Source organism: Bombus affinis, unplaced genomic scaffold, assembly GCF_024516045.1.
Source record: "Bombus affinis isolate iyBomAffi1 unplaced genomic scaffold, iyBomAffi1.2 ctg00000070.1, whole genome shotgun sequence".
Lineage (NCBI taxonomy): Eukaryota > Metazoa > Arthropoda > Insecta > Hymenoptera > Apidae > Bombus > Bombus affinis.
The window spans coordinates 1,556,657-1,571,905 of NW_026108823.1; the positions used below are offsets into that span (position 1 = coordinate 1,556,657).

Consider the following 15,249-nt stretch of genomic DNA (forward strand, 5'->3'; position numbering starts at 1 on the left):
TCTACAAATATACGAATATTTTCGTCAGCTACTATATTCCAACCATGGCTTATTATGAAAGGAAATATATAACGAAATTACTTGTTTTTTTAGACTAAATTAGTTTAATTTGAATAATTTTAGTAATTGTGTAGGATCGAACAACAACTTATCATTAGCTTCACTCGAGACTTGATTGCACGTAGCAACGTAATTGCGTTGGAACTGAGGGTAGAAAACAATGTCAACCGTTAGACGCGTCCGTCTGGCGAATGTGTAACGCGTGAATAATAGATGGCGGCAATCACGTGAACCCTACTTATAGCTGTTTCGGCTTATATCGTAGCATTCAACCTAGGGTAAAACGATAGGGATCATTAGAAGTTGAAAGGCCGGCTGATCAGCCTCATTTTGTTCCATTTTTTAATCAAGCGATGAATCGACAAATTGTACAGATTTCGATGGTTATCACAGTTCTCTGGGAATTTTCAAGCGCGGTTCGTCGAATTTAGTCGGATTGGCTACAGACTCTTTTACGAGCAGCTTGAAACTCGATCTAGTTTCGAAAAAATGAAAAATTCGTTTTATCTCTTTGCTTCCCTGTTCCTTCCTTCCTCTTTTTTTTGCTTTTTACATTGCGTTAAGACCGGCTAAATAATATTGATTGCCATGGACGTTGGCTGGTTCAAAATCACTGACATCGACGATAACAAAAGTAAGTTTGATGATCATTTATCTGAGCCGGTGTTATTCGACTTGAGCTCTGCACATTTGTTAATATTATTCTAGTAGGGATGAGATACTACAAATTTTAAATAACTTCGATTAAAATTATATTATAAAAATTATATTACATTAACGTTTAGAAGTCAATAAAGTGGAAAGAATTACGCGAGATAATGTAAATATAAATTATATTACAAGGAAACAATACGGCTAGGTAATTTGAAACATTCTGGCTAAAATTGCATTCTTTCAAAGTTAGGACGTACAGTATTTACAAAGTAGATTAAGTATCAAATGGGGTACTTAAGAAAATTCATGTTATCATTCTTTAGTAAACATTTTCAGGTAATAGCCTTCTGCAAAAGCTGCTTTACGTTACGTTAACGTATTCATTATTAATATTAATCGTATTGTTCTTATCTCCTAGGGGCATAACAATCCATTTTTATATTGTGTTAAAACTAAATTTCTATTAGATTGTTGCAAAATTTTCTTTCGTTTTATAAAGAAATGATAGATTTTTTGTTTTATGTTATTTTATATTAAATTGGAGAAAGGTGGATCGCACATAATTCAATAAAATAATATAAAACAAAAAATATCGTACATCTATCATTTCTTTAGAAAACGAAAGAAACTTTTGGAACAACCTAATATTTCTCTCCAACGACACTTCTACGATGTTAAAATACTTGATAAAAAAATTTGATAAAAATATTAAGAAATTCTAATATTGATTTAAACGTATCGATTTATTTACTTTTCGCTGCCAGAAATTGTTAATTATGATTTCCACTTAAAAGCGTATTTCATATTATGAGGATAAATGATCAAATTCATCTCTAATATACACGTTAGAGAGTCATTTATAGCTGCAATCCTGTTTACCGCTCATATTCCTGGAACTCGATAATTCACTAGGCGATTGCTTTAACCGTGCAGAATACATCCATAAATAATTAATCGCTATTAATATTCCATCGACTTTTGAAAATCCCTGACGTGATCTATTTCACGTGATGAGAATACGTGTAAAGTGAGGTTATTGCTTGATTATCTTTAGTCGAATAAATCGAGTGATTCAAATTATAATGCGGAAGAAAGTCAAAACTATGTATATTATTTTTTTCAATTTTTATGTATCATTTGACGGAAGGAAATTTCGTAAGTAAGGTTCACCTTCTTTAATGTCAATGATTTTGAGATATGTTATTAAGCTCCAAATTCTAAGCAATCTTCTATATATATATATATGTCGGAGATGAAAGAACGCCGGAGCTCCTCCTTGGATTCGCGGGAATACCGCAACTCTGTAACTTGGATCAAACAAATGCCGCTCCGATTGTTCGAGATTTATGATCATGAGCTTGGGCTCGAGGCGACAATCAGTCGCCGAACGTAGCCGCGGTCAAAGGGATGAACGTTTTATCTAACAAAGGCACAGAGTAACTCTATACCTCTCCTTAAAAGAAATAGTCGTAGCGATACGTAGCAGTAAATACTTCAATAGTTTCTATCCCGCGGCCCGCCACACGCAGATTTTGTCCTCCGGGTAAGATGATCGCCGGGTGTCGGCATGCCTTTGTGGCGTATGTTTAGTTAACGTGAGGACCCGCTATAGATCTTAAGATTTAGTCAAGCGAAGTCCTTCAAATAGACTTTGTTGCAACTACGGGAAGATAGGAGAAACCTACCTTCCACGAACGATGCCCCCCGTCAACAACCACCCCTCAAGGGCGGCCGGCATCTCTTTCAAAACGCCGATATGGAGATCGACCAATTAGCAACAGCGCTAATTTCCCTCTCCTTTGGAACGAAAGTTTTCTTTGACGAATCCGAGGATCTCATATCCTTAGACCCACCCAATATAGTTTTCCTCGACGACATCGTCGAGACGGAGAGTCATTCTTTCGTACGATCTCATCGACGAATGACAGTGCCACCTTACAACCAGAGAATACCTCACATCTTGTTAACAAAGAGTTAGACTTGAACTGTGCGAGAACATACGTTTACCATCCCGTGACCGCGGATTCGTTTCGAACCTAAGGTCATTATCACTAGTGCTACGAGTGCCTAATCTTGTTGATAAGCCTGTGCTAGTAAACTCTTTATTGTATCACGGCAACGGCTAATTGTAATGAGAACTCATCAAACGCCCCTCTCCATAATCCTGACCCTAATCCGACATATATATATGTCGGAGATGAAAGAACGCCGGAGCTCCTCCTTGGATTCGCGGGAATACCGCAACTCTGTAACTTGGATTAAACGAATGCCGCTCCGATTGTTCGAGATTTATGATCATGAGCTTGGGCTCGAGGCGACAATCAGTCGCCGAACGTAGCCGCGGTCAAAGGGATGAACGTTTTATCTAACAAAGGCACAGAGTAACTCTATACCTCTCCTTAAAAGAAATAGTCGTAGCGATACGTGGCAGTAAATACTTCAATAGTTTCTATCCCGCGGCCCGCCACACGCAGATTTTGTCCTTCGGGTAAGATGATCGCCGGGTGTCGGCATGCCTTTGTGGCGTATGTTTAGCTAACGTAAGGACCCGCTATAGATCTTAAGATTTAGTCAAGCGAAGTCCGTCAAATAGACTTTGTTGCAACTACGGGAAGATAGGAGAAACCTATCCTCCACGAGCGTTGCCCCCCGTCAACAACCTCCCCTCAAGGGCGGCCAGCATCTCTTTCAAAACGCCGATATGGAGATCGACCAATTAGCAACAGCGCTAATTTCCCTCTCCTTTGGAAAGAAAGCTTTCTTTGACGAATCCGAGGATCTCATATCCTTAGACCCACCCAATATAGTTTTCCTCGACGACATCGTCGAGACGGAGATTCATTCTTTCGTACGATCTCATCGACGAATGACAGTGCCACCTTACAACCAGCGAATACATCACTTCTAGTTAATAAAGAGTTAGACTTGAACTGTGCGAGAGCATACGTTTACCATCCCGTGACCGCGGATTCGTTTCGAACCTAAGGTCATCATCACTAGTGCGTAATCTTGTTAATAAGCCCGTGCTAATAAACTCTCCATTGTATCACGGCAATGGCTAATTCCAACGAAAATTCATTAAACGCCCATCCCCATAATCCTGACTTTAATCCGACATCAGAAGTGGGATCAGGGCCATACGTAACGATGGAACAACTCATGGCCATCGTGCGCCAGATAACTCAGCCGCGAGAGCAAAGACCGAGTGAAACATCTACGATCGTGCCGCTTCCGCGTTTTAACCCCGGAAGCTTGGGTTCTGACCCAGCCGCATGGTGTGCGACTGTTGACGTGATCATGGAAGAAAAACCTTTGCAAGGCAGTGCGCTACTTTGTGCCTTGAGTGCCGCTCTAGAAAGCTCGGCAGCGCAGTGGCTTACACAAGTACCTGCTACTCAAATTTCCTCTTGGCCAAAGTTTAAAGACCGTTTCCTTACACGCTTTGGTGGGAAAGAGACAGCCGCCACGACGCTATGGAAGATGAAAAACCAAGCACGACTGGAGGGTGAAACCCTGGGAGATTACAGCAGCCGTTTACGTTCCTTCCTGATGGCGAGGTGGGAAAGGTGTACCAAGGACGAGATAGTCAACGCTACCGTGCTCCTTCATATAGGTTCACAGGACCAGCGCGTCCTACGGATAGCACTCACGAACGATATCAAGACCGAGGACCAGCTCACAGGCGAAATGACAGTGCTCTCCGATTCTGTGAAGAGGCCGGCGTCTTCAGTAAGCAACTCCTCCGCGAGTCCCGAAGCTAAACGGCATAAGCCTTCTGACTCCCGACACAAGTGCTACCACTGTGGTAGACACGGACATAAAGCATCTGAGTGCCGCGAGAGGACAAGACTGGAGGCGGAGAAACGCAATCGAAAATCAGGGGAAAACCGGGCTGCCACGTCTTCGAAGGTGTCCTGCTACAGGTGTAACGAGGAGGGCCACATCGCGCCCAACTGCCCGACCTTACGTAGAGGAAACCCTGCTACGAAAGAGGAGCGACAGGTTAACTTCTGTGTGGTGGAGGCCCCGACCGGTAAATTAAGTCACGAGGGTGAGTCGTTCCTGTTTTGTTTTGATTCCGGAGCTGAATGCTCATTAATCAAAGAATCGGTAGCTTCAAAATTTTCCGGCAAGAGAACGACCGAGATAGTAGTAATGCGTGGAATTGGGAACACTTGCGTTAAGAGTACGACCCAAATTCTGTCCGCCGTATGTATCAGCGGTCTTACACTGGAGGTAATTTTTCACGTCCTTGCCGACAATTACTTAAAACACGATATTATTATTGGGTGCGAAATTTTAAGCGAAGGCTTCGACGTACTCATGACGCGCAATAGCCTCGATATTTGTAAGTCGAAAACGGTTAATGTCTGTAATAATATCGCCGAACCTGCGATCGATCTCAATGATGTAGACACCGAGGTACTCGGCGACGATAAAGACCGATTGATTTCCATTCTCGGCAGATTCAAAAACTCGTTCATCACGGGTTTCCCACGTACCCGCGTAAATACGGGTCAATTAGAAATACGGTTGATCGACCCTAACATCACCGTCCAAAGAAGCCCCTATAGACTTAGCGAGGAAGAGCGGAGAATCGTACGAGCGCGAATCAGCGAACTACTCAGAGCTAACATTATAAGACCTAGCAATTCGCCGTTCGCGAGCCCCATGCTACTCGTGAAGAAAAAGGACGGTTCGGATAGATTGTGCGTAGATTTTCGAGCGTTGAATAAGAATACGGTCGCGGACCGGTACCCCCTACCCCTTATCGCGGACCAAATCGCGAGGTTACAAAGGGCGAAATACTTCATTAGCCTGGACATGGCCAGCGGGTTCCACCAAATTCCTATACATCCTAATTCGGCGGAATACACGGCGTTCGTTACACCCGACGGGCAGTACGAGTACGTAACGATGCCGTTCGGATTGAAAAATGCACCGTCTGTTTTTCAGAGGGCCATTTTCAATGCCCTGGGCGACCTTGCGTATTCCTACGTCGTTGTCTATTTGGATGACGTCCTAATTATCGCCGACTCAATAGATCAAGCCTTAGAGAGGTTGGACATCGTGTTAAGTACCCTTGTAAACGCCGGGTTTTCGTTTAACTTTTCTAAGTGCTCTTTCCTGAAGACGTCGATACTCTATTTGGGATACGTAATCCAGAACGGACAAGTCCGTCCCAACCCGGGTAAAGTATATGCCTTAAGCTCCCTACCCGCGCCGACGACCGTCACACAGCTCAGGCAGTTCATAGGGCTAGCCTCGTACTTTCGGAAGTTCATCCCTAAATTTTCGCAATTGTTAAAACCCTTATACGCGCTTACGTCCGGCAGTAAAAATATAACATGGGCGGACAGGCACGAAAAAATAAGACAAGAGGTAATCTCCGTTCTGACCGACGCACCGGTGTTAATGCTATTTGACCCCAATTACCCAATAGAATTACATACCGATGCTAGCTCCGAAGGATTTGGGGCTATTTTAATGCACAAGGTGGAAGGTAAAAATCGAGTAGTAGAATACTATAGTAAAAGAACCAGCCTCACGGAATCCAGATATCACTCTTATGAACTCGAAACATTAGCTGTTGTAAACGCCATAAAACATTTCCGCCACTACCTGCACGGACGGGAATTTCTTGTCGTCACGGACTGCAATTCATTAAAGGCGTCTAAGAGCAAAGTACATTTGAATGACAGGGTACACAGGTGGTGGGCTTACTTGCAAACGTTTACCTTCGACATTGTGTATCGGGAGGGCAAGCGAATGGCCCACGTAGATTTCTTTTCGCGAAATCCCACAGGCGTTGACCCTATTAGATTCGACAAAATCAAAGAGAAAATGGTTAATCTGGCCGAAATTTCGGAAGACTGGCTACTAGCCGAACAACGTCGTGACCCCCAAATTTCGGGAATTGTCGAAAAGTTGCAAAATGATGAGCTCGCGGAAGACATCGCGAATACTTACGAATTACGGTCCGGTACTCTCTACCGGAAAATTCAAAGAAGAGGCAGGACTCTCAGTTTACCTATTGTTCCAAGAGGGTTTAGGTGGTCCGTTATTAACCATGTGCATCAGTCAATTATGCACTTGGGTTGGGATAAGACGCTCGAGAAACTGTACGAGTATTACTGGTTCGAAGGAATGGCGAAGTACGTTCGCAAGTTCGTAGAGAACTGCCATGCTTGTAGAGTTTCGAAGGCTAGTTCAGGTAAGATACAAGCCGAATTGCATCCCATACCCAAGGCCAGCATACCTTGGCACACGGTCCACGTGGATATAACGGGCAAGCTGAGTGCTAAAAGCGATTCGAAGGAGTACGTCATTGTGTTGATCGACGCCTTCACTAAATTCGTATACCTGCATCATACTCGTAGGATAGATTCTTTTAACACCATTAAAGCGCTTAAATCCGCTATATTTTTATTCGGGAGTCCCTGTCGGATAATAGCGGACCAGGGAAGGTGTTTTACGGGTAAAGAATTTCGCGAGTTCTGCGAAAGCAAACGAATTAAAGTTCACTTGATAGCGACCGGTGCCAGTAGGGCTAACGGACAAGTAGAACGTGTTATGGGCACGTTGAAAAATATGTTCACGACAGTAGAGACGACCGGGCGACCGTGGCAAGACGCGATTGGGGAAATGCAGCTAGCGTTGAACTGCACCGTCAACCGCGTGACTAATTCGAGCCCCTTACAACTACTAATCGGTAGATCGGCGAGACCGTATGACCTATTGCTACCCGACAATATTGAAGAAAAAGAAGTCGATATCTCCGATGTAAGGCAGCAGGCCGTACAGAACATAGAAAGTAACGCCCAATACGACAAAGAAAGATTTGATAGGAACAAAGCTAAAGTGGTTAGGTTTAACCTCGGCGACTTCGTACTACGTAAGAACGAGGAAAGAAACCAAACCAAGCTAGAGCCGAAATTCAAGGGTCCATTTGTAATAACCGAGATTTTGGAAGGAGATAGATATATTCTAAAAACGCTAGACGGTAAACGATCGTATAAAGACAGTCACGACAGATTAAGAAAAATGCCGGACAGTCGCGTTCCCGCTGAGTTAGACGTCGGTAGTGACGGCAATAACAGTGACCACGACGACATGAGTACCTCGATCTCGGAAGATCCTTAGCACAAAGACCGTAGCACCTTACGGAGTATGTTATGAAGCTCGGTAAAGGGGGCAAGTGATGTGTTCACGCGCACCATGAGCTATAGAGTTATGAAGCTCGGTAAAGGGGCAAGTGATGTGTTCACGCGCACCATGAGCTATAGAGTTATGAAGCTCGGTGAAGGGGCGAGTGATGTGTTCACGCGCACCATGAGCTATAGTGTTATGAAGCTCGACTAAGGGGGCAAGTGATGTGTTCACGCGCACCATGAGCTACAGCGTTACGAAGTTTGGTGCGGTCGTGCGATCTAGAAAAACGAGATCCATTGGGGTACGAAATCGAGACTGGTCCATTTCGCCGTTATGACCCGACTGATAACCCACAGGATGCAACTAGCACTTCCAATATTAATTACAACGTTACTAATTCATGTTCTCTTCTATTCCTTTTGTTGTCAAACCTCCGAACAAAATTTTATTGTTACACTGGACCCTCAGCTTATTTAGACATTAAGTTAAATTGTAAACAATGTTAATTGTACCGAGACTAACGTTAAGAAAACTCTCAATATTGTAGCTACACCCGAGGACGTGTGATAGTCAGAATGGCCGTGTCGGAGATGAAAGAACGCCGGAGCTCCTCCTTGGATTCGCGGGAATACCGCAACTCTGTAACTTGGATTAAACGAATGCCGCTCCGATTGTTCGAGATTTATGATCATGAGCTTGGGCTCGAGGCGACAATCAGTCGCCGAACGTAGCCGCGGTCAAAGGGATGAACGTTTTATCTAACAAAGGCACAGAGTAACTCTATACCTCTCCTTAAAAGAAATAGTCGTAGCGATACGTGGCAGTAAATACTTCAATAGTTTCTATCCCGCGGCCCGCCACACGCAGATTTTGTCCTTCGGGTAAGATGATCGCCGGGTGTCGGCATGCCTTTGTGGCGTATGTTTAGCTAACGTAAGGACCCGCTATAGATCTTAAGATTTAGTCAAGCGAAGTCCGTCAAATAGACTTTGTTGCAACTACGGGAAGATAGGAGAAACCTATCCTCCACGAGCGTTGCCCCCCGTCAACAACCTCCCCTCAAGGGCGGCCAGCATCTCTTTCAAAACGCCGATATGGAGATCGACCAATTAGCAACAGCGCTAATTTCCCTCTCCTTTGGAAAGAAAGCTTTCTTTGACGAATCCGAGGATCTCATATCCTTAGACCCACCCAATATAGTTTTCCTCGACGACATCGTCGAGACGGAGATTCATTCTTTCGTACGATCTCATCGACGAATGACAGTGCCACCTTACAACCAGCGAATACATCACTTCTAGTTAATAAAGAGTTAGACTTGAACTGTGCGAGAGCATACGTTTACCATCCCGTGACCGCGGATTCGTTTCGAACCTAAGGTCATCATCACTAGTGCGTAATCTTGTTAATAAGCCCGTGCTAATAAACTCTCCATTGTATCACGGCAATGGCTAATTCCAACGAAAATTCATTAAACGCCCATCCCCATAATCCTGACTTTAATCCGACATATATATATATATATATATTACAATAATTAGTTTCCGCCTAAACTGCTAGAACCACGTAGCACGCACTCTACTCTCGTTTATTAAACATTCAGGCCATCTGATCGCATGCGACGAGTTTTATGTTAATCCCGACCAATTACAATATCTTTCTCTCGTTTACAAGGGACGACGAGACTGGCAGTTGCGTGCTTTCCAAAGCAAAAGCCGCGATATCTGCATGATAACCTAACCTCAACCGATTTTGTTGTACTATTCTTAAGTGGACTTCGGTTGTACCACTTTCGTAACAAAAATAGAATATCTAGAACACAGCATTCCGTTATGCGATATTGTCAATTTCTAACATCTGAAACATCAGAGATAATTTTTTCCCTACAGTTGTAAATTTGTGTGAAAAATTACGAACGTAACGGTGTTTGGCGCATGTACAGTTCCCCCTCCCCCTCCCCCTCCAACCTTCATTTGCGTAGACATGCTAGAAAGATCCACTTTTCCACGGTGAAACTGTGTGTATTGTAATTTCATTTTGACAATGGTCCAACATCCTACTATGCATAAATTTAATATCAATATAAGCAGGTTTCATGCCAAGTATTACATCTAACGTATAAGCACAAACCCTGGTTTTAAATACCTTATAGTAACACCGAAAAGATTATTCAGTTGGATGTCTGGCTCAACATCAATATTTTACTTAGAAGATAATACGTCGAGAGCATGTTGGTGGATGGAATGGGAGATGAATGAAGGCTTACTTCTGTAAAATACGTAAAATGGTAGTCGGAATGAATTTTGGCGCTTGGGGACAGAAAAAGAGCTGACTGATACTGTCATACACCTGAATTTATAAAATTTTGAAAATCGATGTAACCTTTGAACTTTATCGTATTCTGTTTCGTAGCACAAATTATTGTTCCCGAAATGTACGTTTAGTGTTATAATATATTTGACCAATGGTTCTCAAATACTAGTTTTGCTAAAGCAATGGTGGAATTGGAGCAATTCTTTCTTCTTTCATTCTTTGAATGACCTGAATTTTCGAGTAGTCCAGTGACGCTTGATCCGTACAATTAATCGATTTCTTCTTATTACAGAGCTGCAAGAGATTCCGCGTTGGACGCCGATGTTGCGAGTTCGAATGCCTGGATGAGGTTGGCACTGAGTATTGGTCCGGATCTGATGTGGTTATCGTCGATGGTTCACCTAAACTTGAAAAACATAGTGTATTGTGGACGCTGAGCTTAGTGATGGCAATTGTAATATTTTAATTTCTCAATAAAGATTCCGATGGCGCCGTTGACAAAATTCGTACCTTATAAACGTCGACGATTAGCTTCAGCCACCGGGAAAAGAAGTGGTGTACAATGTAGTGTGTTAACGAAGAATCATTTGTAACTGAATAATTATACCTCGAGAAGATTATACCTGAGTAATTATATTTATTCTTATTTTCTTCCCCTTTATTTCATTTGAATAGATTTTTGTATTCAAAGAGCGAGGTATGATTATTTCAGACGGGTTAATTTGTTTTTATATATGTCAAAAGAATGAAAGGAGATGACGATGAATCGGTGACAGGTAGAAAATTGTAATCTGTTGTATTTCCATGGTACTGTATACTTGATTATATTTTGTTCAATATTATTCATATTCTATCATGTAATTTGGGAATATACATACATATACATATATGAAAATATAGTGGTATACTTATCCCCTAATCTTTGTGATTTCTATGAAAATTTTATGATTCATTGTCACTTGTATGAAGGATGGAAATATAAAAAATTGATAAAATTATTAATAATATTTACAAAGAAAAAGTGAGCTGTTGGATATACAGGGTGGTTGGTAACTGGTAAAAAAAAGAAGTCGAAAATATACAAATTTTTCATTTGAGGCTTTGTTTTCGAGAAAATCGACTTTGAATTTTCGCTCGGTACGCGTGCACTTTATCACGTTTCGTTATAACGGATTTTATTGTAGATTGTGTTTCGATTGACGTTATGTTGATAAACCGTTCCAATATGTTGCACGCGTTGCACGCATACCGATCAAAAATTCAAAGTCGATTTTCTCGAAAATAAAGTCTCAGACGAAAAATGTTTATTCTATATTTTCGACTTCTTTTTTCGAGTAGAATCACCAATTTTCCGCTTGTACTATCAATTACCAACCAGCCTGTATGACAAAATTCTATTTTAAACACCAAATTCGCCACGATTGGCTATTTTGTTTACGAAATTAAACGAATTTAATAAATGAAATGGCAAGGGAGGAACTACAAGTGACCGTCAAACTATTTTTATGCTTGAAAAGTAATTCGCAAAGTAATATAAAATAATACTACTGATTTGTGTCTCTTTCAGAATTTTTTCTTAATCTCTTGTTTTTTTCCCTTCAAATTTATTATTTATTATTTATTCGGTGTCACGAGAACCGATTAAATATTAAATATCTTAAATATAGATTGAAATGAAAGCTTGTCAGTTCTCGTTCAATTGTCACTTCAAAGTTGTTAGTTCAAAGGTTCTCGTATATCATAAAGCAAGGGACCAAATCTTTAACTTATTACAAATTAAACCTTTTATTGTAATTACGAAAATTATGAAAGTACCAAGCGAAACAAGTAGGGAACATGAACTGCTCAACGAACCAAAGAACGGCTCAGTGACAAAATTAATAAAGTAAGGATCACAAATATTACAACATTACACTCTTACATCACATAATAGTTCTCTATACAAAAGATATATAGCGAATCGACTTTTCACAATGATAACAATCAACAGAACCAATTAAGACCAGGCGAAACTCTCATAAGATAAGATATAGATAGATAAGAAATAAATTTAATAGTAAACACGTAGGTGAAACACTTGCTGAAATTTGCATCACTCGACACGAACGAACCGTTCGGAAGGAAAACGCGTTCAGCCCCCAAGGCTGTGGAATTGGGATCACTTAATTAACTCCGTTTGAATCTATCTTGAATTAATTCTCGTTTAACGACCTGTGCGTATTCAACATCATATCATTTCCGACCATATCGTTCCCAGAAGATGAAACAGCACGGTAAAACAGATGTGAATACCTATCACGAGCGAAACAGAAATGCGAAGATCCTTTGGAACGATAATAATAAAATTGCATGCATAGGAACCATGGATGGAACACAAGGCAAAGGTGTAGATGGTATTATAAGCTTTGAAACGAGCGTATAGGACGAGAGAAATTGATCATAAAATTGAGTTGAGCCCTTTGAAGTTAGGAACAACATACTTTGATGTTTTGTTTAAAGGAGAGATATTGAGCTGTGCAAAAATTGTATAGGTTCTCTGAAGGTAAATAAGATTTTGTTGCTGAGTAAATAAACGAGATTTCAAGTTTCTCTTGAATATTGGAAATTTAAAGGTTTTGATGGTATTTTATCGTTATATTACTTCCAAATTTTAAAGGACCAAATCACATGGCTGATATTTTTAAAGTCTTTCTATATCTTTGAGGAAGTAAGATAAGGTTGATAGATAGTCGTTGTTGGTACTTAACCGAGTATGGTCATATAGTCGATTAAATGAAATTTCTATTCTTTCAGATATATATCGTCGAATATATATGTCGGATTAGGGTCAGGATTATGGAGAGGGGCGTTTGATGAATTCTCATTACAATTAGCCATTGCCGTGATACAATAAAGAGTTTACTAGCACAGGCTTATCAACAAGATTAGGCACTCGTAGCACTAGTGATAATGATCTTAGGTTCGAAACGAATCCGCGGTCACGGGATGATAAACGTATGTTCTCGCACAGTTCAAGTCTAACTCTTTGTTAACTAGATGTGAGGTATTCACTGGTTGTAAGGTGGTACTGTCACTCGTCGATCAGATCGTGCGAAAGAAAGAATCTCCGTCTCGATGATGCCGTCGAGGAAAACTATAATGGGTGTGTCTAAGGACATGAGATCCCCGGATTCGTCAACGAAAGCTTTCGTTCCAAAGGAGAGGGAAATTAGCGCTGTTGCTAATTTGTCGATTTCCATATCGGCGTTTTGAAAGAGATGCTGACCGCCCTTGAGGGGTGGTTGTTGACGGGGGGCATCGTTCGTGGAAGGTAGGTTTCTCCTATCTTCCCGTAGTTGCAACAAAGTCTATTTGAAGGACTTCGCTTGACTAAATCTTAAGATCTATAACGGGTTCTCACGTTAGCTAAACATACACTACAAAGGCATGCCGACATCCGGCGATCATCTTACCCGGAGGACACAATCTGCGTGTGGCGGGCCGCGGGATAGAAACTATTGAAGTATTTACTGCCACGTGTCGCTACGACTATTTCTTTTAAGGAGAGGTATAGAGTTACTCTGCGCCTTTGTTAGATAAAACGTTCATCCCTTTGACCGCGGCTACTTTCGGCGATTGATTGTCGCCTCGAGCACAAGCTCATGATCATAAATCTCGAATAATCGGAGCGGCATTTGTTTAATCTAAGTTGCAACGTTACGGTATTCCCGCGAATCCAAGGAGGGGTTCCGGTGTTCTTTCATCTCCGACATATATTATATATCAATGTTAATTGTTATCTGTGTTGGCGTAGTGAATAAACACATTGATGTTCGGTGTTTCAATTATCAGAATTATAATCGATGTTAAATGTATAGAGTGTCAAAAAATTATTTGTTGTAGCTGTGGAAGATGGAGATCTGTTAGAGAAAATGGATCATGAAATTGATCTTGAGTATAATTTTCAGAGAAAATTTTTTATTGCATCATAAAGTACTTATCACGAGAAACGAAAGTTTCAGAAAACCCCTGGATCGTAAATGATTCGTTCTTTTGAAAAAAGCTGTTTAAAATTTCTTGTACTAATCCTTATACTAATTGTGTATACTAATTGTATTTAGTATATTATGTTATAAATAATGGTTAATATAAGTATCAAAATAAATAGACAACAATTAATTAGATAACATCGTAATCCAGAATGATAAGCGAACAAAACGCAGTACTCAGACAGCAAACCCAACAAATCACAGTCATGCTACAACTAATTACAAACGTGCTAAGCAAAAAATAAAAAACGGACACTCTAAAAATAGCAGCCTGGAACTCAAACGGCCTACAACAACGGGCCCTCGAAATTAAAACATTCATATACAGTAACAATATAGACATACTACTTGTCTCAGAAACACACTTCACTACAAAAAGCTACTTGAAAATACCATACTACACCATATATGATACCAAACACCCCTCAGGAAAAGCTCACGGAGGGACAGCAGTGATAGTCAGAAACGATATCAAACATTATCTACACAACCAAGTTAACAAAGGATATTTACAAGCAACCACCGTTACAGTTCAAACTAGTAGCAACTACTTCCAGTTGTCAGCAGTATATGTGCCTCCGCGACACAAAATAACATCACAAATGTGGGAAGAATACTTCCAGGACCTAGGGGACAAGTACATCGCAGCGGGAGACTACAATTCAAAGCACATGCTATGAGGGTCAAGAAACCTTACACCTCGAGGCAGAACACTGGAAAAATACATTAGAAATAATAACCTCAATGTTACGCCACGAGGCTTACCACGGGCTGTATTTTCTAACCGTCGCTCGCGGCCCTATAATGTCGCAGTCGGATCGTCTTATCTGACCCCAGGATCATATACAATGTATCGACGAGCGCATAGCTATCGCCAAGCAGCGAGTTCTCGAAACGTCGAATTTTGTCCGTTACGTTTTCCACGCAAGAATAGACATACGTGATCATAGGCGCGAACGGTGGCGTGACCTAAGTATAGTGGGGGTCGTCTTAAAGATGAGACAAAGAAATCATCTAAAGTCGATCAGTTCCTTGTGACGCG

The 15,249-nt window shown here is 41.2% G+C and overlaps 2 protein-coding genes and 1 long non-coding RNA gene across 7 annotated transcripts in view; 2 read left to right on the plus strand and 1 right to left on the minus strand.

Moving 5' to 3' along the window:
- Positions 1-15,249, plus strand: part of LOC126927052 (integral membrane protein DGCR2/IDD-like) — a 392,464-nt gene that overhangs the window by 296,106 nt on the left and 81,109 nt on the right. The window contains exon 3 of one of the 3 annotated variants that reach the window (XM_050743388.1): positions 10,472-10,910. The exons of the other annotated variants lie outside the window; for them this stretch is intronic. Within the exon in view, the coding sequence (XP_050599345.1) occupies positions 10,472-10,645 (174 nt within the window). The 3' untranslated portion in view covers positions 10,646-10,910. Of the gene's footprint in view, positions 1-10,471; positions 10,911-15,249 lie in introns of those variants that run through there. 3 annotated transcript variants of the gene reach the window in all.
- LOC126927093 (uncharacterized) overlaps positions 1-15,249 on the minus strand; it is a 161,808-nt gene that overhangs the window by 144,953 nt on the left and 1,606 nt on the right. The gene's annotated exons all lie outside the window — the stretch shown is intronic.
- The window catches only part of LOC126927057 (uncharacterized), a 242,472-nt gene that overhangs the window by 39,039 nt on the left and 188,184 nt on the right, over positions 1-15,249 (plus strand). Inside the window, exon 1 of one of the 3 annotated variants that reach the window (XM_050743421.1) lies at positions 533-694. The exons of the other annotated variants lie outside the window; for them this stretch is intronic. The gene's annotated coding sequence lies outside the window, so the exon portion shown is untranslated. Of the gene's footprint in view, positions 1-532; positions 695-15,249 lie in introns of those variants that run through there. 3 annotated transcript variants of the gene reach the window in all.